Genomic DNA, 25,586 nt, shown 5'->3' on the forward strand with positions numbered 1-25,586 from the left:
TGTTTTATATTGAATTGAGTTCAAAATAAATTAATAACAATAAACCTAAGTAATTCGCAAACCTACAATAAGTACACTCATCTTTTTCAACTTCAATGTTCTATTAAATAGAATTCGTGAAAAATCACTTAGACAACTGTCATTTTGAGAAATGTGGTAGTTGTCATGTTCAGTTATTGAGAGTTTTAAAAGCAATATTTCATCTAAATTCCGATATATTCTATGAAATCGTTTTTTTTTCAAAGCCTGTCATCTGTTACTTCTATTCTGTAAGTAACCTCATATGTGAAGTGACCATATTGGATATATTAAATCCGAGACGCATTGTCGAAAAATTAAAAAAAAAAAAAGGTTGAGACCGGAATATTTTTTTATAACTACCTCAGTATTCGTCCGTTTGTAGGAAATTTTTTTCTCAAAGAGAGTTTGTTTCACTCGAGACTTACAATCTATAGATCTGAAACTGTGATTGTGCATGACAGTGTGATAACAAAAGACATCCTCAGTTACCGCTAAATTCATTTCATTCGTTCCAAATCCATTTTTTATGGGATAATCATTAAGTTGATTACTAGGACATTGCAGAATTCGACGTTTTTCAATGTTTCCCTGTTAAATTAGGTCTTCTGTATATTCATATCTCCGTTTTGGTGGCACAATGACATCCAAATACGATTAATACTTTGCTACTGACTACTTATTCTACAACCAACACTACCACCATCACAACAACCACGACAATTAAAAATTTTAGTTTCAATTACTGTTCACCCACAATAGTTGCAACCTTACCTTACTGTTGTCCACAGGCAACCAGTCACCTATAAATGGTGCTAACACAGATGAAATTATGTGATTGTATTTTTTGGGTAAATAAATGTAACAAGTGGGATTTATATTTAAAACAGATACATCCAACTTGCAAGATTTTAAATAGCGTTGCTGATTTATGCAATCAGATATTAACAACAGTTTTGGGATGGTTTGTCTTTAAAAATATTGAAATTACTGAAATTCATTTTAATAATGCAGACATCATAATGGGAATATTGTCGGAAGACCTAATTATATTACATTTCGGTTTAGATTTTGGCAGGAAAAATGTGCAGATTCGTAAAAACAATTATTGTACACTAGCGTTTTTTTTTAATAAATAACCTGCAGGTATGAAGGAATATTAAGTATTATTGGCACTAGTCTTAGGGTCAAGGATCTTGAAATCGTGAAAAGGTAGCATAATAAAGTTCTATAACTGTTTAAGCTTGATATATATACATCAACAAAACAATGTTCACAAAAATATTTAGAAATCGTAAAATTAACCAAGTCGCGCGTGCCGAATTTCTACGAGTAGCATAGCTCCACTGAGATGTAGGCAATCGGGATCTGTTCGCTTCGTTGTACCCAAAAATTCTACCAAGTATATCGGATATGACTTAGTTAATTGCATGCTATTAGGACATTAAGAAGGTTATAAAAGAAATATTACTTGGAATTTCCAAAAGAAGGTAACTTGGATCTAAGGATTATTGTTTTATCGAGGAAGTTGTTCGGGGAAATATGTATTTTAAATGCGAGCCCTCAGTATACTATTTGAATTTTGTACTTCAATAAATAATTAGAAACTATTTTAATCAAATGATACTAGCAGCATATGTTGCATAAGAAATATACTCGTACTGTAAGATATTCGAATAATGCAAATATAAACCCTTACGAGAAATTAACAGCAGCCTCTTACTTTCGAGGTCCCAACGTTTTCATGCGTTTGTTCTTTATGAAGTCATTGTAAAGTCTAATTTCAAATTGGCTCCTATAACAAATTTCAGATTATTATCAACCAGAGTTGAGTGTTAATATCTTTTATACGAGTTATATTAGAAATATGTACTTAGATATTAATTTGCATATTTCTTTTAGAAATAGTATTTGCAATTAACCACAAGTAATACGATATAAATGATTGCAAGTTTTGATTCTACAGTGTTTTGACACTTCTTGAAGAGAGGGAGGAGTTTTCGGAGGTCTGTAAGAAAATTCGCTTCAAATCTGACTATTTAAGTAGAAGATTGCAAAATTTTCACAGAAATGTTGCTGCAAAGTCTTCAAAAATATTATAGTGAATAGTAATATATTTAACATTTTAATTATAAACTAGTTATTAATTTCTCTCTTGTCATACCAAACTAATTCTTCTGTATTTACATCAATGCTCAAATTTTTGACGACTAAAAATCATTTACTCAATTTAGGCCTCTAATGATAAGTATTTGAGAGTCATTTCATTAAAAAAATGCACCTTTTCAAGTGTAAAATAGTAAAATCTCAAATACAGATGCATAAACTTTCGCCTTCCCTTATCAATCAATCAATCATATTTTTTAATTAAATATAACAATTGACAATTTTATAAAGCAGAAATAGAGTAACTTTTTGATTCCCCGATGTGATGATATATATATATATATATATATATATATATATATATATATATATATATATATATATATATATATATATATAATTAGGTAACACAAATATTGATATACAGGGAGTAAATTTTGTATAGTAAATTTTATATACACTATCACCCTATTTACCAATTAAAAACTTTTCCATCAAACTAAAAATAAAGCCTTTTAACTTAATATAAAATGTAAACCTTTTTAATTTAAAATTTCTGTGATGCAATATGTCATGGAAATCCCACTGTGGGTTAGTAACGTGAAAACACACCCCTATTTATATAGGACAATTTTTGTTTAACTTCAGGGCGTGTCCCTCAGTTATGTAACAGGTTCAACACATAACACAAATGTTTGACGAAATTCGGTATACCGAGTAAATTAGCAAGTTCTCTCTGGAATAGAACGTGAATATATAACAGTGCAGTAACAGAAAAAATATAGATTTTACAGAAAATTATGATCAATATTTCTTTATTTAGTTATTTATCATTTATCAAATGCAGTAAGAACTATCAGAACCTAGATGGAAATAATAACAGCAAGGCCATAATATTTTTTCCGTTGATCGAATAATATAATTTATTCTACTTCATATGTTGCATCGTAGGTAATTAACTGCATAGCTAGTGTTCCAAACAGACAAGAAATCTTGATAATTTATCACTCTACTTAGGTCAAAACTTAAAAAGTATATATAACAAAATTAATAAATGAAAATAAAACGTCTAGGTAAGCACAAGGTACCTGACAAAATTTTAAAAATTTATTATATATATATATATATATATATATATATATATATATATATATATATATATATATATATATATATATATATGTAATTTCTTAGACCGTTTATATATGTTTATTGTACTAAATGTTCTTGATTTTAGCTCTTTTCTGTTTAAAATTAGATTTTTTTAATAATTTAAAAGAAAGATAAAAGATAAAAATTGACGTTTTGACTTATTTCAGCCTATTTTAGAATATGATTTGACATGGACAATCATGATTATCAAAATAAGAATAAAATCAAAATAAAAAAATTGTTTTAATAAGAAAAATGAATTTTTCCTTAGTTCTTACATCTCAAATATGTATTAAACGATAAGACAACTTACCAAAAAACTAAGCAAGACCCTACGAATTCTTATTAGAAACAAAATAATGATCTAATTCGATCTTGGGAAGAACAACTTTTTATTTCGCCATGAGATGCAAAAAAATTGAAAATTCACAATGCCTTGCCCCCTAAAATATATGGTTTAATAAAGCTGCACAAGTCTGACATTCCCCTTCGATCGATTGTTTGAAATATTCAAACTCTTCTTACCCCATTATATAATTATTTCAAAAATATCAAAAACACATCGAAGAAAAAATTAAAAGTATAAAAATTCCTAACGAATATGTATTTATTTCGTTAGATGTAGTTTCTATATATACAAATATTCCTATTTCCATTGTGAAAAACGAATTTATTAAAGCTATAGAATTTAGATTCTTAGCTATTCAAAAAGCAAAAACTGCATTGAAAGATAATAATTATCCGGAAAATATGATAAACAACATATCCAAGAAAAGGATAAAAAGTTACTACAATCAATAAAAAGTAAAACAGAAACGAAACATCAAAACATAAAACATTTTTCTTTACCATATGTAGGTCTTTTCCAACAACTATCGAATTATTTTAATAAATATGATATTAGTATAGAGTAATAGAGGACCAAAATACAAAAGATGTAATATTATATATCAAGCGCCTTGTACGCTGTCTACATAGGGCAGACATCTCAGTATTTAGAAAATAGTCTAAAAGGTCATCAATACGACAAAAAATAGAACTGCATGAACGAACCATCAAATTTCAAAAAAAAAAAAAATAGATTCAAATATAAAGCTTCAAAAATTCTTGGAACGGAATCTAATAACCGAAAAAGAGAATTTTTAGATATGATTAACTTTCATAAGAACTTAAAACTTATAAATGATAAAAATGACCTGAATAATTTAAGTAAAATTTATAGCTCTACTTTGTAAATTCTATTAAAACTACAAATAATATTTGATAGTCATAATGTAGGTGATCTATTGATTAAAATGAATATACAAATTGTCAGTGAAATAAGTGTAAGGAATAAAAACTGGATGTTGGTGTTTCCAGATCTCTAAAAACTTACTTCTACAAATCCTGAAGGCTATGGATGAAACAGCACCAGGACGCCGTCTAACAAGACCACAATTTGGCTTATTAGACATGAAATATCAGAATTCGGGGCAACACAATTTTTCCCGCTAAATCCAGCAGCCATTCCGGAGTACGATTTTAGTGAAAACATTGAGCAACCTATTGAAAGAAACATAGGACATGCAGTGCAGACGGAATCAGTTTCAGATTCAAGCCCAAGTATATCGATTCAGACGGTGGACTAACTAACACCGACAAGAGTACTGAACGAAACATCTCCACATTTTCTTCAAAAAGAAAAAGAGGGCGTCCACGTAGAAGATGGATAGATGTATGTAAGACTTACAGAAGTCAGGGATAGCGAACTGGCAATGCAGCAGAACAAGAGGTGTTATAGAAAAGCTATCTTTCTTAAACTAATATTTTAAGCTTTCGGGAAGTTTACTTTGAGAGTGATATCCCAGAGGTTTAAAAAGATATTGTATCGTTCATGAATCATAAGGGGTTCAATAAGACACCATGTATATTTTATTGTAACATCAGATTAATTCGTAATAATCGTTAAGTCTGTAAAAAGTGCAAACTCAACATTCATAAAAAAGTATAGTATTCTACTAGCGAATAATGGGTATTCGATAGTTGGTTGATAAAATAATGTATTTTTTCTCGGCAGATAACTCATTCTTTATAGTTTCTTGGCATTCACACCATCTTGGTTTTTGTTTGTTTATAACGATTTATTATATTTTTTGTTGTACGTCTTTAAAATGGCAGTAAAATGTTTCTATTTTGCTTCGAATGATAAGAGATTTATTAGAGAGTCGTTTCAAATTAAAAAAATAATGCATCTTATCGCAAGACAAGTTCCACATTAATGAAAAATTGATTTTTATGATCCTTATTCTCTTCCAATTATTAAAAACCTTTGTGACCCCATTCATACGTCCCAATGTATGTCCAGAATATTTATTGTAAAATAGAAAGTTGCTTTTGCATATGTTAGAATGAATTTTATGTTTGAACTTCGTAGTTGAAGAAGTCTAATAATCTAATGGTGACATTTTGAACACTTTTAGAGTCAAAATCAACATGGCATGGAAAATAATTAAATCGGAGAGATAGATAAAAACTAGTAATGTGTGTTACGCAGTGAAGAGTATAAATAAGCTAGTTATAAAAAAATATACTGTATAAATTCATCCTACAGGTTCGAATAAAGAATAAGAATATAAATTAGACTTTTGAAAACATTACATGAGTGTCAGAAGTTGAATAATATAAGTAGCATATTTGTATGAGTTCCTAGCTTCCTATCATATTTTCTTTGCATTGGGGAGATATATTTTGATGAAAGAGTCGAAAAAAATACAAACAATAAATTCACAAATGTGTATTGAGTAGCTGGTGATCCTAAAATTAATTTCTATTACCACAATATTTGATCAAAAGTTTGTTCTATATCAGAATTTTATTTAATATAACTTAGTCGGGCACATCTCGATGTGCCGACTATATAAAGTGAAGTTAATATAAAAAGATAGAATACAGTCAAAAGTCAACTTCCAGAATATTTTTATAGATATCTATAACAAATCACTTAAAAGTAAATATCCTAATCATACTAATTTGTTTTCCAAAACTGAGAATTTTGAAATAACATACTGGTCATTAAATTTAGAATAATTTTTTTATAAAAGTGAAATTCCACAATATAGAGTTTTCAAATAAAATTTAGAATTATGTGAATGACTTAAAACCGTAATTTATTACTTTCATTAATATTTTATTATGTAACATTATTTCAGTTGCTGACCCTTTTTCATCTTGTGATTTCAGACATATTATTATCATTTTTATGTTTCACCTTAATGTGGACCGAGTGATTAAATAAGAATGCAAAATTTTGTTTTTCTTCTATTTGCCATAGAGACTTAGCGTAAATAATTTCATTATTATATTGAAAATTAAAGAGAATATAGAACATATTTTTAAATGTTCAAAATGGTATGACTGAATCTTTTTCATTATTTTTGGAGGCTTGTATCTATTGAAATAAAGTAGATTTAATTTTTTCAGAAACGACTGAACAGATTTGAACAAATTTGATCTCCTTAGTTATCTTACCTATGATATGTGTAATTTCTATTGATACCGATAGATTGTTTTATTATATATAATAATAGATAATTCTCACAATATTTCAATGTAATATAAGTTTTGGCTATGAAGATGTAGAGGATTCTTAATTCATAGCCCAGTTAAAAAACCAAATCGAGATACCTTCTTGCTTGCCTAAAATAAAAGAAAATTTAGTCAGTAGTCTCAAAAATTCAAATAGATATATGTTCATATTGTTATATATTGGTGCTTTTCTAAGATTTAACAATAAAATTGCTTGATTCTAGATTATTAAATCAAATAGAGTAACCTTAGTTCAAAAAATTGAAGAAAAACAAGAAATATGAAAAGTATATTCAGTGTTTGTCGCATAAACAAGAATGTCCACAGAAATATTCCTGTTACAAACGACTTGGATATGATTTCTATAGATATTGTTTGCCATCAAAATACAGTATTAGCTTAATGAGTATACATAGATCGATATCCATATATGCATTTATTCTATGAAAGTTTTTTTTCTTGTTGAGTACAATTTGGGATGTAATGTTTTACATTTTATAGGACCATAGCTAAGTTTTTGTCGCTCAAAATACTTCTACACATGTTTCAGGATATGTTGGTTGTTCTTCATCTATATCACACATGGTTTTTCCAACCTGGCAAGACGAATACCTAGATCGACCGTCAGTGAATGAATGGGAAGAACAGAAAAAATTAACAGTTAACAGCAGGTGTCTCTGGTTGTATGAGATTCAGTATCAAGGTCATGAGTCCCTAATTTTTTGATTAATTCAATTTTGTGAACAAGTTACCCTTTTATCCTAAGATGTGCAATCGCAGATTGAGCAAGCAAAATATGTTTTAACAACTAGAGAGTTGTTTACTCTTTTAACAAAATGTGTGAGATCAACAATCAGATCAGCAGCTATGAATTAGGAAGTATATTTCCTGGTAATGTTCAAATGTTTTAGCGTTTTAAGTTATTTAGCTTTGATATTTCGTATTGCCAGTCTCTGATAACAATGTTTATGCAAAAATATGGTGAATTATTGACTAGAATTTACATGTGCAAGATTCTCAATACATTTCTTACAACACCAACTTTGACGTCATTTGTAACGACCTAAGCTAACCTAATCTTTAATTGGATAGATTCGATTTCAAAACAACAAATTCAATTTCAAAACTAAAGAAAACAACAAGCTCAATATTCTTAACTACTGTCATTCGGAAGATTTTTTTTGGATCAGATTTTCATATTTTTACCATAATTTTAGTCCCTCATAATAAAGTTATTCGAAGTTTTTATCAACTAGTCTATGATCTTGACTGTTGTGGGACTGTGGCAATCAAACACCAAAGTGTACCCTTTTCAGTATATATTGCGAGCTTTCGAATACTTATGCATTAATTAGGAATTAATTATTACAGAATTCTGTGGTTTGAAAGTTTGTATAAATTATTAAATTGATGTGACTCAGAAATTGCACCAATCAAATTATTTATCCATCAATAATTTGTTTGATGTTTCGAACATATTATACATAGAGCATTATGAGCATTTTCATCATAAATGGCAATTATATGTTAAGCTGTTTTTTACATTATCATACAATTCAGTAGTTTATTTACGAGTATTATTTGTTTTTATATAACATTAGGTGAAAATAAGAGTATTTAGAAAAATAAACGAATGATAAATTTTTCAAAAACTATTGTTCGCAAAAGAAATGCATGAGAAAACATTACTGGTTAATAATAACCTAGTAATTGACGTTGAACGCTGACATTTAAAACGAAAAACGTGTTGCTTCTCATGCCGCATTTTAATTCAATGCAATTATTTGCTGAATTATACATGAAGTAGATAGTCATAATCGAAGTATAAATGTATACTTAACTATTTCTCAATTAAAATACCTATAATTAATGACATTGCACAAGCACTGAACAGCTGATAAGTAAAAATTTCAGTAATAATCTGATTTGGAAATACTTAATACTTTATTAGATCTGCTAATACACTATAGGAAAATAAAATTGGAAGAAAATTAACGGGACAAAAGCAGTTTATTATATTTTAGAATTTATCGACATATTAGAATTAATGCCGTAATGAATGACACGGAATTACTTTTGAATTATGAATGTGATTTCAACTAAAATCAAGAACACATATTGAAAATTGATGGGTTAGTTTATAAATGACGTTAAATTTTTATAGGCTAGGTCGTTATGAATGGAACTGAACATTTATCATATATGTAATACTCCTATATGGACAGTACTTATGGGAAAAAACGTATCTTCGTTACGGTGCCGACAGTATTCATTTTCTTTCTCGTTCGAGATACTTTATATATACTGCGCATGCTTGAAAATTCTCTAAAATATCAGTAGTAGGAAAATAATAACTAACTGACGCGCTCGGAGGAGCGAGAACGATACACTATTTGTTTCACTTAGTCGGAACACTTTCCGCTTATAGAAACTGTCCATATAGAAGTATTACATATTTGATATTTATTGGTTCGACTATGAATGACATTAAATTTTATAGGTTAGGTCGTTATGGGTGAAGTTTATAGGTTAGGTGAGGTTGTTTTTTTAAAATCTGAAAGATATGCATAGATTACACTGAGGTTATTTGTTATTGATTATTATTAATGCATTCATTATTTCAAGCAATATATGTTGTTTCTAAAAATAGACGTTTTTTGTAGTTTTTCTTAGTTATCAAAGCTTAGGCAGATTCAAAATTCATATTATACCCTTTATGGTAGACATGTGTCACTAATGAATACCTGTCAGAATATAATTTGCTATCGCTTCTGTGAGAAGTTATCCGATTGGTTAGTGACCTCTTCGACTGAACTTCTTATCACAATTTAAACAACGTATTCCATACACTATGTTAGGCAATTTATTGGTTGAAGTTTCATCTTTTATTTTAGTAAAAATATATTGAATATGGAGGGTTTGACTGTACGCTATCTTAATATTGTGTTGTTTGAAGATTGCAGAAAGTTTAGGACTAACTGATTTTATATATGGTAGAGGTGTATAAATAGATGAGATACAAATGACGGAATTGACGTTTGAAGGTGAAATCGGGCCAATGTCAAAGTCAGTGTCAAATGAGTTATACAGATTTCGTTTCAAAAGATATGGAGGATATGAGTTTTCATAAAAAAAGTTTGTAAAGTATTTTAAGGTTTTTTCATTAAATATTAGATCAGAAATTTTTAGGGTCTCTATTTTTCATCTGTATGATTAAATTAATCTTAGTGTTACGTGGGTGATATCAATAATAATTGATATAACTTCCAGAATTAAAATAAAAATATTCGTTTTTGATAAATTTAATGTCAAGAAAATGTAATGATTTCTCAGCATTCTCCTTTTCTATAGTGAATTTTATATCTGGATCGAAACTATTGAAACACTCTTCTTATTCCGAGCTTTCGAATACTCATCATAGAGAAGGACTATATATTTATGCACGGGGTGTGGCTATTAAATAATTGTTGTTATCTTATTATTCCAGAAGAAAGAAATTTGATTACTATGTACTAGGTACTTCCCTTGGCGATCCTAATACCTTCACGATTATATTGTTGACAACCGCACGAAGGTATACTGATTTTGTTTAAACTGCTTTTACACTGTTCTTTCCCGCGCTGACATGATATTGTGAGGTCACAGAAATCAAGATCAGTTGAGTAGTGCAGATGTTTTAGCACACAGATGTCCAATTTTGCGAAGAACGCGTCCACAGTTGAGGTGCTCTATCGTGGTGAAGGATTCAGGATTTGGTCTTTCTCCAATCGGGTTTTCGTTTTCTATAATGCCATAATAGTAAATCTCCACAATAGTCAGAGGTACAAATCATGACTTTTTGATGGTTAAAAAAATTCTGTGATAATTAGAATCTTAAACGATATTAGTGAAATTATCTAAATATAAAAAACGCTTTAGAAATTAATCTATATAATTAGAGGCGTAACAGTTTCAATTTGTAATTAACATTAATTTACAAAAAGTCCTGCTTTTCTTCGTTTCTCGCAAGTTGTCACATCCATGTTTGCAAAGGAGTTTTAAGCCCTACTGGAAATTTGTTGCGTACAATTCTCACTATTCTTAATTCTTTTAATGTACTCATAAAATATAGTATTTATTTATCAACGTTTCCTATATTTCATATTCTTATACTTTCGTTTTTCTCTCTATAAAAACGCTTTTTTTCAGTTATTCTGTTTGTTTTCGATGTGTACCTATTGTATTTATCTGCTTCCTACTTGAAGAAATCAGCGGTACAGTGGTAGAGTCGATTGTAAAAATATAGGTTACATAATAAACTGGAAATAATAATCTATACACGTGTGACCACATATGTATTTATTATGATATCACGCTGTAGTCATGAACTAATAAAGTATAGTATCAGATATAATAAATATATTATAATAGAGAAATATTTTATCAGATGTAATACCCAAGCGAGAAAATTAACGAAAGAAAAGAAAAATAACCGTCATTAACACCATAGATAAGACCTGCGCGTCAGTTTCTCACGGAGTACGTGATTTCGTTTTGCACAAAGTTGAATCGATGTGCCATTTCGATTATGGCGAAAAAATGCATACGGCAAAGTTTTATCTATTATAGGCCAGTCAACAGATGAAATAAGATCTTAACTATTACACAAGTAATTAATATGACGAATTGAAAATTTACAATGAAATTGTAATATAACGTCATTCCCATTTGAATGATAGAGTAAGAGAGAAGCTTTATGTTTTTAAAGGATTTTTAGGACCTTTCGACATTGAGGAAAAAGGTATATTTAAATTCGAAGAACACGGCTACCATTGACTTTCATAATAAAAAATATATTCGGAAAACTTGGTTTTTGTCTTTAAGAGTCCTTTTTTGGCTATTAAGCTCATCTCTTGATTTTGAAAAAGAAACGAAAATTAATTATTTGGAGCTTAACTAAAGTTTGTAAGAACTCGGAAAAGAGGCAATTTACAGTAGGAGTGGGTGGGAGGTGTCGTTACAACCTATAATTACCTTAATTCAGAAATATTGTACATTCCGAATTTCATTTGTTATGTTCCAATTTTCATAAGCCATTGTTCATTATTTTATAATTCACATAATTATGATTAGTACATTTGGAATAGAAAAAAAAATATCTCAAGTATTTAAATAAATCAAATATTTACTTTAGCAAAGGTTTAAATTATAATAACAGGCCTAATATACCTAAGAAATTTTATCTATACCGGCCGGTACACCGGTAATAAACCGATGGCATTAGACATTCGCATACGCAACCACAAAGAACATTAGTAGGAAAAACATTCAGTCACGTCCCGACAAACTTCTGTTAACTACGGACGTGCCTGGGGATACCTAATCGCCTATTATTTTGTTTCTTTAGTCGGTTTTGGCCGCTTTAACAAGTGTTACAACAGTTTTATCTGTTTGGTTTTCACAGAAATTTTATTCTTGACAAGAATGTCAAAATATTTCCATTGAATTAAATGTTAATTAATTTATATACACTACTATGGTATTTTAGTTAAGCGTAAAATATTGCTTAAGAAATTCCACTTATCTTCGTCCATAAATAAACGATTATTTCTATTAACAATAAATTAATCTCAAGGAATGTCCACTAAGAACATTTTCGAGAGACTTCAATAGTCATCAATTAAGTTCAAATTCGAAAATAAATTCCACACTAAAATAAAGAATATGTAACTGCTATTCAGCAAATTTAGTAAATAGATAGCTCACCATCAGTAAATTTAGTATCTTGTATGTTTATTGTGGCTGACAATGGATCATTTGAAATTTGCACCAGTTTTCACGTGTGCATTTTAACTAACATCTAAATCTCAATGTGATTTTCTAATTCAGTATAATACCACATTAATTTGTAAATCGTGTGCTCGTGAAATGTTATAGCGATACAACAACGATGTATCTGGAATTGTTTTGAAAGCTTCTTTAAATAGTCTTCATTAGCTATGAGTATGAAAGTTTTTTTATACAATCAAAGATAAAAAGACCTTAAACTGTTTGGAAAATTTCCAGTTAAGTAAGAAGAAACTATGATACAAGCAGTTGGCTTGTAGTTAAGTAGGTATTGTCAATGGTTAATGTCAGTTGATAAGCTGAAGAGTTTCTTTTGAGGTGGCTTCAAGGGCTTTTACTGCTCTTAGTAGATATTTCGTCTTTAAAAAGAATATAATGGCATGCATATAGGATTTGATTTGAGACTTTAAATAAGGCTTGGATTGCAATATGTTGTATTTTTGTATTTGAGGTTTTGGAGCAACCTGCTCATTTTTGACTTTCAAATATCGCTCCAACATGTTCTTTGTTTAATAGAATAAGTGAGACAAGGCAAGATAATGGGTAGACAAGGGACGATTTATATTCAATCATAGATTAGTTGAAAAATGACAATTGATTTTTGCACTGAATTTTACATATTTACGGAAATTTTTTACTTCTCAGAATATTAGGTCTATGCCTAACCTATGGAAATTAATCCAAAAGTCTGTGTATTGAAACAAAACTTTCATTCAAAAGTAGTGTATTCTATTGAAAAAAATGGAACTAATATTCTCGAGAAAGAAAAGATTGTACGCCCTAGTATTGTGACGGTACAATGACCGATTAAGTTCGTTCAGTTTTCCTCAAGTTTCTCGGACTTTGTTGTATAAAAATGTCAAATTTTGTGAAGGAATGGGGCCAAAATTGCTTATAAAGTGAATGGATGCGATCTTGATACTTCTGGACGCCCACAACAGACAGTCAATCATCACTGTGCGTCTAAATTAATTCAATCGACCTTAGTGCCTTAACAAAAGATCAGCAGTACTGTAAAACTTTGCGCAACCTGAGAAGAAGAGTTAACAAGTGTCGAAGAAAGTTGGCGTCTAAAATTTTGTTTTTGAATGACGTCCGTCCTCATACAATAAAACACATTTAATTACATTTCTATAGCTGAATAGGAACACAACATTAGACAACGAGTTGCGGGTATGTTTCACTGAGGGACTGAAAGCTGAAAGCGCTGGCGGAAGAATTTTATGACGAAGGAATTTCAAATTTGGCCCACCGCGATGTTTACTACGTCAATTTGGTGTTTAGGTAAAAAAAGTCTAGTTTCAGTTACACTTTCAGATGTAGACAATAAATTACTTCCAATACTTTGTTCTTTATCACCTTCAAAAATATTTGTTACTATTTGAATAAATCTCTTAAGTTGTCGTTGAATTTCACGGTAAAATATTTTATATTAATCACTTTAATTGAAAAACAAAATATTATGTTGTTGGCTTAATCGAATTAATATTTCAAAGTTTCTTATCAATTTCAGTTCGGAGGACACAAATATTTTGAATTGAAATTCCAATACGATAAGCAAATGATGAAAATCGACACCATCGCCATTGGCTAACCCCAAGAGTCGATATCTCGATATATCTAGAAGCCTGGTCGACAGAACTGGACAGCGACCTGTCCGACGAGATTCCACTCGCTTTTATTTCCTGTTCTCATCTCCTGTTATCTCAGAGTAAACACGTTTCATTCATAACCGCCATTCATGGTGTGACTATTTGTTCAACACAGGGACGTATTCATAATTTTTTTGTCAAATCAAACCATAGAAATTAATTGTACTAACTACAGCTACTGTACAACTACTTTTGTCTTATAAAAGATGTGTTATCGTGATACAATCACAATCGCTTAGAATGATAATAGTCGTAGAAATGAAGGATAGTATCTACACATTAGCGGTGTAAAGCTCGATTGAAAACAAAATCTCCCAACCACCACTTTTGAAAACACATATTCCAAATAAAGTTGATTCATTTTAACATTCATGCATAAAGAATAAGTGATTATGAAAGAAAATATACGAGTTGACAAAAACTATCAAATAGAACAAAATAGATTGTACCGGCTTTTAATTTTCAAGAATATGATTGGCATGCCTATACTGACGTCAGAAAATATGTAATACTAGAATAAAATCCATGAAACAATTTGACAAGATCATAAATGCTGATTTGATGAATAGACCTGTTCTTGATACCTCTTCCAAATAAAAGTAGACACTGCGAAACATGTACAATGTTCCTTCAAAGCTCGGGCTCCTAAACTATAGCTTATTAAGAAAGTATGAAAGTATATAAAAACTATTCTAGTGATGGGTGACAAACCTGTTAAATACGACTATAGAATTTGTTAAACAAAAAAAATTGGAGTTGTTTCAGAGTTCTTATTCGAATAAATTTATTCTTACCGGACCATGTTGCAGGAAACAGGAAACCTAGAAGAAATAATATAAAAGACATGATTATATATTACTTGAAAACACTTATAAATGATCCATAAAATGTGTTGTTTTATGGATAATACATAAAGTACTTGAGCCAAATAAAACTCAAAATTGTTGAGAAGAGAAGTCGGTTAAATACTAAAGAAATATCTACCTTTTGATGTAATAATGCTCTAGTTTAGTAGTAGTATGAAAGAACAGTAACGAAACGAAATTATATTTTGTTCGAAAAAATAAATGTTATACATACACTATATTCTTAAACTTCTTTGATTGATGAAAGTAAGGTGAGTTGTTTACAGATACTTAAAACATTCATCATGGTCAAAAATGGAATTGACCATTTTCGTGCGATGATTTTCTATGACTTTTGACATGGATTAAACGATCAGCAATGTGCCGATCAACTCACTTCGACTTTTGGAGATGAAGCACTTTGTTACAGGATGAATTTCATGAAGGTCGTCAAAAATCTACTTTTGTGCGTAAACTGATTGTGACAGGAGACAAATCATGAATCTATGCATATGAACTCGAAACGTAACAACAATCGACTGCATGGGTCTTTCATGACGAGCGAAATTGTTCGCAAACGGAGTAATTTGAAGCAAATGGTCGACTGTTTATTTCGGAACAATGGAACACGTCCCTATAGTTCCATTAGAGCAACGTAGAATGGTCAATTCTGAATGGAATACCAGTATTTGTTTGTCAAAAAATTTCGAATAAATCAGGAAAACCAATCGCAGAAAACGAATAATTCTCCACCATTCTCACACAAAAACATTTTTAAACAGTAAAAACATCGAATTGATGGGTCATCCGCTGTACAGTCCTTGTTTGGTAACCAATTATTTTTTCTTATTCAAAATTGAAATATGAATTGTGAGGTTAATGTTTCTCTACAGCTGAAGAAGCGGTTAATGCGTTCCAATCACATGTTTTGGAGGTATCTCAATCAGAATGGAAAAAATGCTTGGCATAATTACAATTACATTTGTAAGTAAGTAGCCATGCTCGTAACGAGTGAAGTAAAGCTGCTTTGTCTTCCACCTTTGTATTTAATGGAAAGTGAAATATATTGATGTGTTGTCACTACTAGTTTCATTAAAAATTAGCAAAGATGTCCACTTGTTTCATTCGGTCCAAACAAGTTTATAGGTAAGAGCTGTTAAATTTCTTCTTTAAGTTTCGAAGTCAGTAAATTCCTAGTCTCTCTAAGAAATCTTTTCTTATTGTTCCCTAAATTATGAAATGTAGTATTTTTATATCCTGTCTCACCCAAAGAATTTCAATGAGATTAAGATCGCCATGATAGGGGGCTAGTTTGGGTTGTCAACATTTCTCTTTACAGCAATCTGATATATAAAATATTTCACATTTCTTATCAAATACTGCTTTTAACACAATAAAATGTGCTTTAAGGAAGAACTTGGGTTGGGTGTATTGTCCATTACTACTACTAAAAATGTTTCTAAGCAATCATTTTCTCATCAATGTCTCCGTTTTTTCAATTGAAATAACAGATGACTACCATCAACAAATCTTTGAGAGCTTCCAATATACAAAACAATTAATTAGAGTCCTTGTTTAGGATCAACTTTTGAGTCAGACGATTAACCTTCTTTATATACTTGATAAGATTTTTTATCTTGTCAAATTTTGGAGACGATATATCCTTTATCTTGATAAAAATTCAAATTTTTAAAAGTTCTACAAAATTGTTGTTTTTTGGGTAATTCATAGACAAAGCTTTGAAAGCATTTGCTACATTTGTTTCCTTCACTTCCATATATACACTATTGAGAGTAATTATTTTATTTTTCTGTTTCTAAAGTACATCATTAGATCTTACTGATTGCTGCCTTTATTTTGAAAATAATAGATACTTTCAAATTCCTCAGTGACGTGTCTATAGATGCTCCTGTCCTTTATTCTGGTCAGTTCCAATTTTATCAGTATATTATATTAGGTTGATTGGTAATAATATATATTTATATTTACGTACTATAATGTACAATGTTAATTTGATTAATAATTATATTTTCATCATCTCTGCTGAAAGATACATTTATCTTATCTTTATCTTTAAATAAACAGTGATTAAGAAAGATTTTTTATACTACTTCTGTTTTTCACACAGAGTTTAGCAGTTGAAAGTTGGAAAATAAACAAGTTTAAAGAATTTCTAAATAATTTGGTCAAACTTTTACCGCTCTTATTTCACACTTGAGTTTAAGATAAGATCTTAAATGATGATGACTCTAATAAAAATGTAAATATATCAGTAATCATGTTATTTTCACTTTCTAAATCTAGTATATATATACATATATATAAAGTTGTAAGAGAAAATAGATTAAGTTAATGAAATCGATCGAAGCCAGTTTTGCTATACCTACACATAAAACTATGTTGGTAGATTACTTTATTAATTACATTTTTTATTTAAACTGGTTCAACAAGTTGAATCGGCATCGGTAAATCGATCGATTTAAAACTTATTTCGAAAAAGATTCTGTAATACAAATAGTCGATGACTGTACAGTTTTCTTTAATCAAATATTTAAGTAAGACTCATAAAGAGGTCATTGAAAAGAGTAATGAAAATATTACATTAAAACCATAGTCATCATCTTGAGATTCTACTATAGGAACTTAGTTCTTCTCAAAAACCACTAACATGACTCGAGTAATTAATTAGTTGTTTGAAACTGAACTTTCACTTGTCACAAGTTGTATGATTAATAATTTCCATGTGATTTACTCAACAATATATGTATATTGCTCGAACAGTAAATAAAAGTTGTGTTCAGGTTCCAATAAAAATTACAAATAACATTTGATTAGATTCAGAGACATAAATTACAGTTATTACGCAAAACTTCTGCCAGACATAAGCAGGTGCGTGGGATTCAAAGAAGATTAACATCAAAGGTTGTGTATAATATCTCCACAGGTGACGAAACATGGATAAAACATGGATCTACGCAAGATGAGCTAAATTTAACAAAGGTTGTCCGCGAAAGAATCACATTGGAACAAATGGTTGCCTCGTCATGTAGAAACAGTGGCTTTAGAGCTGCTTAAGATGGTTAACTCCGAAAGATACACAACCAATTGTTTGCTAGAATTCATTGAAGAAAGTCGGAAAATGTCAAAGAAAGTGGGATTAGGTCTTCATCGTGGTAATGTAAACTATCGTCCCGTTGCTCAATCAAATTAATAATCGAATGGCAAGTTAATGGGCCATCCACAATACAGTCTTGATTTGGCACATATTTGAAAATGTCCTGACCTACATTGTTTCGACTGCCTCGCCTGCATCTCAATGTGCACTCGAGTTAACTCTGTTCCAATACTGATACATTCAGAGAAAATTTCGACCTATTGTATTTTATTCGAATTACGCAAATTTTTAAAAAGCTGTTACTGTTACTGTACTGTTCTTTTTTTAGACAAATCGTTAGTATTTGTAAGGATTATACTAACGACTTTGCGGTTGCAAGAAGTAACATAATTTTCAGTAGAACTATTGATTTGTGGTTAACAGAAATTTATAGATGTAGTATTGCAAAACTGACATTAATCTCAAATATATTTATTTGTTATCGATTGCCTTATCAAACAGACGGTTCATACAGAGGTTTCAAGGTCAAATAATTTTTTCTTTTCCATTTAAAAGTCCTAGATTTACTACCGTGAAAAATTGAAATTTCATAGCATTAGTGAAATTTATATTTTCGAGGATTTTATAACGGATGTTCAATTAATAGTTAAGGTTCACATCTCTAGTTGGCGATAATATAGTTAAGAGCAGATAATATTGTGAATTAGAGATGAAATTTCTTCTTATATATTAATAGAGAACAGCAATCAATTTAATAATAATTAATAATTAATTCAACGTTCAGTCTAATGATTTCAGTTCGCACTTACATGAAACCAATGGTTTTGATTATATTTATAATGTTAAGGTTGATTGTTTTGTAACGGTACTTAAGATGTGTTTAGAATCAATGTTATAGTCGATTATTCAATAAAATAAACGTGATATCTTTCGTGACAAGTTTTACACATTCACATTGTCTCTACAATGTTGGACGTTGGTATTTAGTTTGAATTTCATGTGCTAGGAAACGAGAATGTTTCTCCGTTATCATTTGATTCAGATTATATTGTAGATCGTTCCATGTTTAATAACTTTTGGCATATATTTAACAACTTCATCATTCCGCTTAATTTATTTCGAGATAACCAATCAACTCAGGTTGTACTGACCATTGTAGGTAAAAAGTATATTTGATAACAATTTGTGGAAGATTATAAATTATTCAATAACAAATAAGAGTGTGTAATGTGTAATGTCTACTAAGAGGTTGAGCATGATAAAGTTTCAAATAAATCATTAGAGTATGTATATTTTTTCTTCTGCCATGTCCCATGTTTCTCAAACTCGTATTACTTGAAACATCCGTTTTCAGTATATGGACAACATGAAAGTGCGAGGTTCGAAGTCAAATTTGTAAAGAATTTAATGGATTCATAATTCCTTGGTTTTGAGTGTATATTTTGGATAATTATATGTTCTGGTATACATTGGTGGATTCTTAATAATTTGAATTAAAAATGTTAAGAACAGTACATATAAGGTGTTTCGAAGGTTACTTCAACTGAGATATTAACTGTTATTTGACACGCAATTAAAACGATGTTTTATTGCATTTACATACACCCACGTTAAGTATTTTCGTCTTTATAGTATTCCTCCATAACATTATTTATTATAATTAATACCATTAAAAAAATTAAGAATAAGGCAACTATTGTTTTATGACGCGAGTAAAACTACTTATTTCAACCTACAAATATATTTGCAGTTCTGCTGTGTGAAAGTTTTTAGCATGTAATTAATTAGGACCATAAAAGTGAAGTGACAAAATGGTAACTGTTATAAAAGATATGTTCAAATTTTTGAGTCAAATACATTGTAGGAAGGTGACATTTTTAACTGATATCTGTTAATTACTCACAAAGAAATATTCAAAGAAATAAACTAAGGCGTAGTAAATGTATTACATACAGCTATAATCAATCACTTCGAAGGTTTTAGCTGTTTTGCAACGGATTAATTTTAAAATACATATTCAATTCAATTGCGTCCAATTTTAATTATTACAAAAGCTGAAAATAACCATTTTAGGATCTGCTATAGGTACTGTTATTATATTATCATGTGGTATTTATTTGATAAATACTCATCCAAACAAAGTTTACTCGTAATAAATTGATGTCTTCCTTAAATCTATGAGAAATGTTTTTAGATACATAATCTCACTATAACACTATTAGGTACAAATCTTGAAGTGTTGTTCCAGAATCTCTACAGGGTCTCTATATTGGAACTGTTGGCTGTTCCTCAGAACTGAATTTCGCATGTCAATAACGGCATAAGGATGCTACTATATAAGCGCACTTTGTTTTCAGTTGATAGTTGGGATTTCCTGCCCATGAGCCATTATATTTTAGTTTTTAGTCAAGTCCTGACTGCTTCTACTTGGTGAATTTGTGTTTCTCACAGGTTACTATCCTCAAGGTTATTAGAATAATAGAAGGTTTGTGACAATAACAAGATGCGCAGTAGACAAGTGACGTCACCAGTTCTTCCCAGCTATGAATTCGTTAGTTAGAAATATATTCGTTTATATAGCCAGATCAGCAAGAGATAACACACATCCTCATAACTCGAACATAATGTTAGTGAGGTTATGTTTGACATAAAACGTAGCTGATGTTCTAGCAGCTGATCGTTTGTTTACAAAAACATGCGCATGTCACAAACCTTCTATTATTCTAGTAACCTTCACTAAGCGTTTGATAGTGGTTTTCTATATGTTTTTATATATACAGCGATTTATTTACATTATTTTCAGAACTTATTTCTATGAAGGCCTTTTGTTCATTAGTTTGTTTGTTTACTTGCTAGAATCGAAAAATTCTTTTGGGTATAAATGCGAACTTGTTTAGAAGTGAGGAGTCAGTATATACTTGAAAGTAATAATTAAGGAAACAGTAAATAGTAACCAGTGACTTTAAATAAATTATATAAGTAGTGAACAGGTAATTGTTATAAATAGTGAGTAGTTATTATAAATAGTGTCTATTTATTTAAGAGACAGCGTGAATAAATTCACCTCACAGTCAGAAAGTTTAATTAAATAAGAAGAAAATTACAATAAGATACAAATGCAAACTTATTAACGTGTTAATTTAGTTAAGGATAAAAATTTTCATACAATCAAAAGTTTAACGTCTACGATACATTGATATCAAAATTATGGAACTGTAAAAGGTAGGCGAGAAAAATTTATTAACAGTTTGAGATCGGGTCGTCAAAAAGATTGTGGCTCCACCAGATGTGATATAAGCCAATGCAATTCAGAATTATTTCTAAAAAAAGGTGAATAAGAAAAATATAGATTTGACCTGGCCTAGAAAATAGAATGATTCGGGGCATATTAATCATTTACCACATCATTTTTACATACTATAGAATGAATACAAATTCTGTACATTAAAAGTACAGATTATTAAAGAAGGCAACAATTTTCGTAGAATACTTGGTTAGGAAGAAAAATTATTCAAGAGAAATAGCTGGATTTAAATAATAAATTTATGAAATTGAATGAATTGATAATAATAATAATAATAATAATAATAATAATAATAATAATGAAACACGAACAATGATGACGAAGAACAACAACCACCAACTGAAGTCATTCACTATTAGAACAACATTACCCCGAAAAGAGGGTGGGGGAGGCTTGATCGACCTCGTGAGTTATTTCATAGGAAATCAGAAACCTCAACCCTACACCGGATAAGGATTACTCACCCCTCAACCTCGCATCACCAGAATTTGACTTGAATATACTCGTAGTATTAGACCGAGAAGCTGAAACAGTGGTCACGAAAAGGCGGCACTACACGGTAGACATCATTACGACCTCAACCAGCCGCATGTTGACAAGGAAGCTTCAAACAAATGGCTTGCTAGCGACAATCTCTTTCCAGAGAACGAAGACTTCATGATGGCTATCTAGGATCAAGTTATTAACACGAATAACTACAAGAAAAATGTTATTAAGGATCCGAACACTCAATCTGACAAATGCAGAAAGTGTCAACAAACACCAGAGAGTATGTGTGCAACATCATCCACCAGAAACTGGCCAACAAGTTCGGTCTTCTCAATACGTATACACCGTTTTATAAGTACCAGCTGCAGAAGATGCTCGAAAATGTCAATTTTAGACTCTACTACGATAGGTTCATTTTCACCGATAAACAGGTAACCTAACCTAACCTAACCACAGACCTGACATAGTGATGGTTGATAGAAGAGTCAACTCAGTCCTTCTTGTCGATGTTGCTATACCGAACACTCTTAACGTTCTCAACAAACACCAGGAGAGACTGGCCAAATACGCAGATCTCGTAATTGGGATTAAATAGATGTGGCATAGCGAAAATGTGGAAATAGTTCCAGTTATTATGTCAGTAACCGGCGTCATGCCTAAGACCGTACACGATAACATCGCCAAACTGGGATTACCAAAAAACACCTTCGCCGACATCCAGAAGGCTGTAATATTGAATACTTGCCACACAGTGCGCAAGTTCATTATGTGAACCAAGTCTAATCTTTTTGATACTTGGTATCCGGGATAGGTAAAAAAAGAGGCTCTAAGTAGAGTAGTGCATAAATCTTTAGTATAATAATAATATTAAACTTTGATGAGGTTAGAATATTGTATGGAAATCACGAACGAAAAGGTATATTTTTTCACTTTAATCAATGTAAGTTACTATTCACCTCAGGTACAATTTATTTTATCAAATTATGAAATATTTGGCAATATTGTTGTTTCGTTCATCTTCAATGTAGTTGATACTACTGTATATAATGTCTTTGGATTGATGATTTGACGAACAATATTTTACATGTATGTATTTTCTATCTGAATTCTTATTGTCACTATTTTATTACATTACCACCATCATAAGAGGCTCATCTATAGAGTGAGAAGGATTGTCTGCACTATCATCTATTCCTTCAACAACATTCATCAAATGTTCGATTATAGTAATAAATAAAATAATTTTCATTAAATATAGATGTCTCTGCCGATTTTGCTACATCATTGTCAGTTTCCCACATCTATCTATTTTTACAACATGGATATATTAAAACATAAATTTTCTTAAATAATAATTATATGTCATTGGGAAAAATTTATTTCTTACTCTCTGAAGAAGGATACTTTCAAATTAATTATATTTACAACGGGTTTCAAGGAACGTAATTACTATTACACTGTCATTTTAGTATTCAATTATTTATTATCTGTGATATATTGCTATGAAATAATATAATTGTTAATGACACAATACCCTTTATTAAATAATTTTATACCCATTCCGTAGAGATTCCGATAGATAACTATATTATAGAAAAATTTATAGTGATTTGTGAACTGTAAATATGTTTATGGCATAATATATAAAACTATAAATATTCATCTATGATACGAACTGATAATTGAAAGTAAAGGATATTCTTCTAAAATTTGACAACAAAAAACTAGTTAAAATAAACCGCGATGGTCATACATGGATCATGTAAGAGGGTTGCTACTTAAGTTTTGAGATATGGCAGTGGGGAGTAAATATTAATTGATGTAATTTATCAATTTTTAATACTCACTGTTATACATTATTACATAATTTTACATACTACTTTGACCATAATTCAAGTCCCTGATGATGAATACATGAATATTCGAAAGCTCGAGATATATTAAACAGAGTACTGTTTGGTGCCTAATTTGTCACACTCCCACTACGAAAACGTTCATAAACTAGCAAATACTTCGCAACTACAGACACTTTACACTGGGTTGCTACTCAAGTTTTGAGATATGACAATACTAATGTGAATAGACATTGCCCTCATGAAGTTTATGTTTAGAAACCGAAATGTGTGTTTTACTATTTTTTTCTTTCGGTCTCTGAAGACTTTACGCGCGTCAGACAGTGAATTTGTATGAAGGTAGCTAGTTAAGTTGTGAAATATGGTAACACTGATGTGAATATGTCAAATCTGGCCATCATAAAGTTTGACATTTTTAATGATGAACGTGATCATACAAAAGTGCTTTTTGAGTTTTTTATATATACTTGAAACATGCATTTTGGTAAAAATGGTAAAAATTAAATCGCGAACATTTTCGTGCGATGAGTTTTTATGACTTTCGACGTAGATTAAGCCAACAGCAAAGTGCCGATGAACTTGCTTCTACTTTTAGTAATGAAGCACCATCTCACGCACCGTGTTTCGCTGGTTGTCCTCATGACCACGCGTCATGGATCTACGCATATGAATCCGAAACTAAACAAAAGTCGACTGTAACAAAAGTTGGTCGCGCACGAAGCATTTCGAAGCAAATGGTCGCCTGTTTTTTAGGAATAAATAGACATGTGACCAGTGTTCCATTAGAGCAACGTAGACGGTTAATTCTAAATGGTACAACAGCATTTGTTTGCAAGAAAAAAATAAGGAAAACCAATTGCAGAAGACGAATCTTTCTCCACCATGACAATGCGAGCTGTCACATATCAGTTCAAACAAAAACGTTTTTGATCAGTCAAAACATAGATTGACAGGTCATCCGCCGCACAGTCCTTGTTTGACACCCAATGATTCCATCTTAGCTCGTAGATCAAAAATAAAATGCGAGGTCAACGGTTTTCTACACCTGAAGAAGCGGTTGATGCGTCCAAATCACATGTTTTGGAGGTACCGCAATCGGAATTGACAAAATGCCTCGACAATTGTTTCGAACGCATACAAAGTGTACTGATCTTAATGGAGAATATTGTGAAAAACAATGAAGCCATGTCCAATTATAAATATATATTTTTATTTATCTATTTCAAAACTCAAAGTAATCATAATATATTGTATAATTTTAAATATGCACAGCTCCAATTAGACATATATTGCTTTTCAAATTTATGCGAAGCAATCGGCAGAATGCATCGGAGTACCTACTTTTGTTCGTATTTCGTAAGGTAACGGAGTAATTTCATACTTAGCACCTTCTCGGAAAATTTGAGTAAATCAAGTTTGTATGATGTTGTCTTTAATTTTAGATATGATTCCAAGTTTACATCAATAAGACAACATCTCAGATTACTCTTGATGATGTTTATGTTCGAAAAAGGTTGGTCGTATATATATGTGGAGCCAAAAAGGGAAATAAGGGCAAACCCGAGTTTTTTTAGTCTTGAACAATATTCCTTCTTTAGGTCATTCAAAGCTGACCACCTATGTTGTGAACCAAGATAATATTTTTTATTCTCCAATATTTTT

The 25,586-nt window shown here is 30.4% G+C and overlaps 1 protein-coding gene across 2 annotated transcripts in view; it reads right to left on the minus strand.

Annotated features, from left to right (window-relative positions):
- LOC130890690 (Krueppel-like factor 5) overlaps positions 1-25,586 on the minus strand; it is a 105,012-nt gene that overhangs the window by 48,700 nt on the left and 30,726 nt on the right. The window contains exon 2 of one of the 2 annotated variants that reach the window (XM_057794908.1): positions 15,113-15,139. The exons of the other annotated variant lie outside the window; for it this stretch is intronic. Coding sequence (XP_057650891.1) covers positions 15,113-15,139 — 27 coding nt within the window. The remainder of the gene's footprint in view (positions 1-15,112; positions 15,140-25,586) is intronic. 2 annotated transcript variants of the gene reach the window in all.

The sequence above is a fragment of the Diorhabda carinulata genome, chromosome 2 (assembly GCF_026250575.1).
Source record: "Diorhabda carinulata isolate Delta chromosome 2, icDioCari1.1, whole genome shotgun sequence".
Taxonomy (NCBI): domain Eukaryota; kingdom Metazoa; phylum Arthropoda; class Insecta; order Coleoptera; family Chrysomelidae; genus Diorhabda; species Diorhabda carinulata.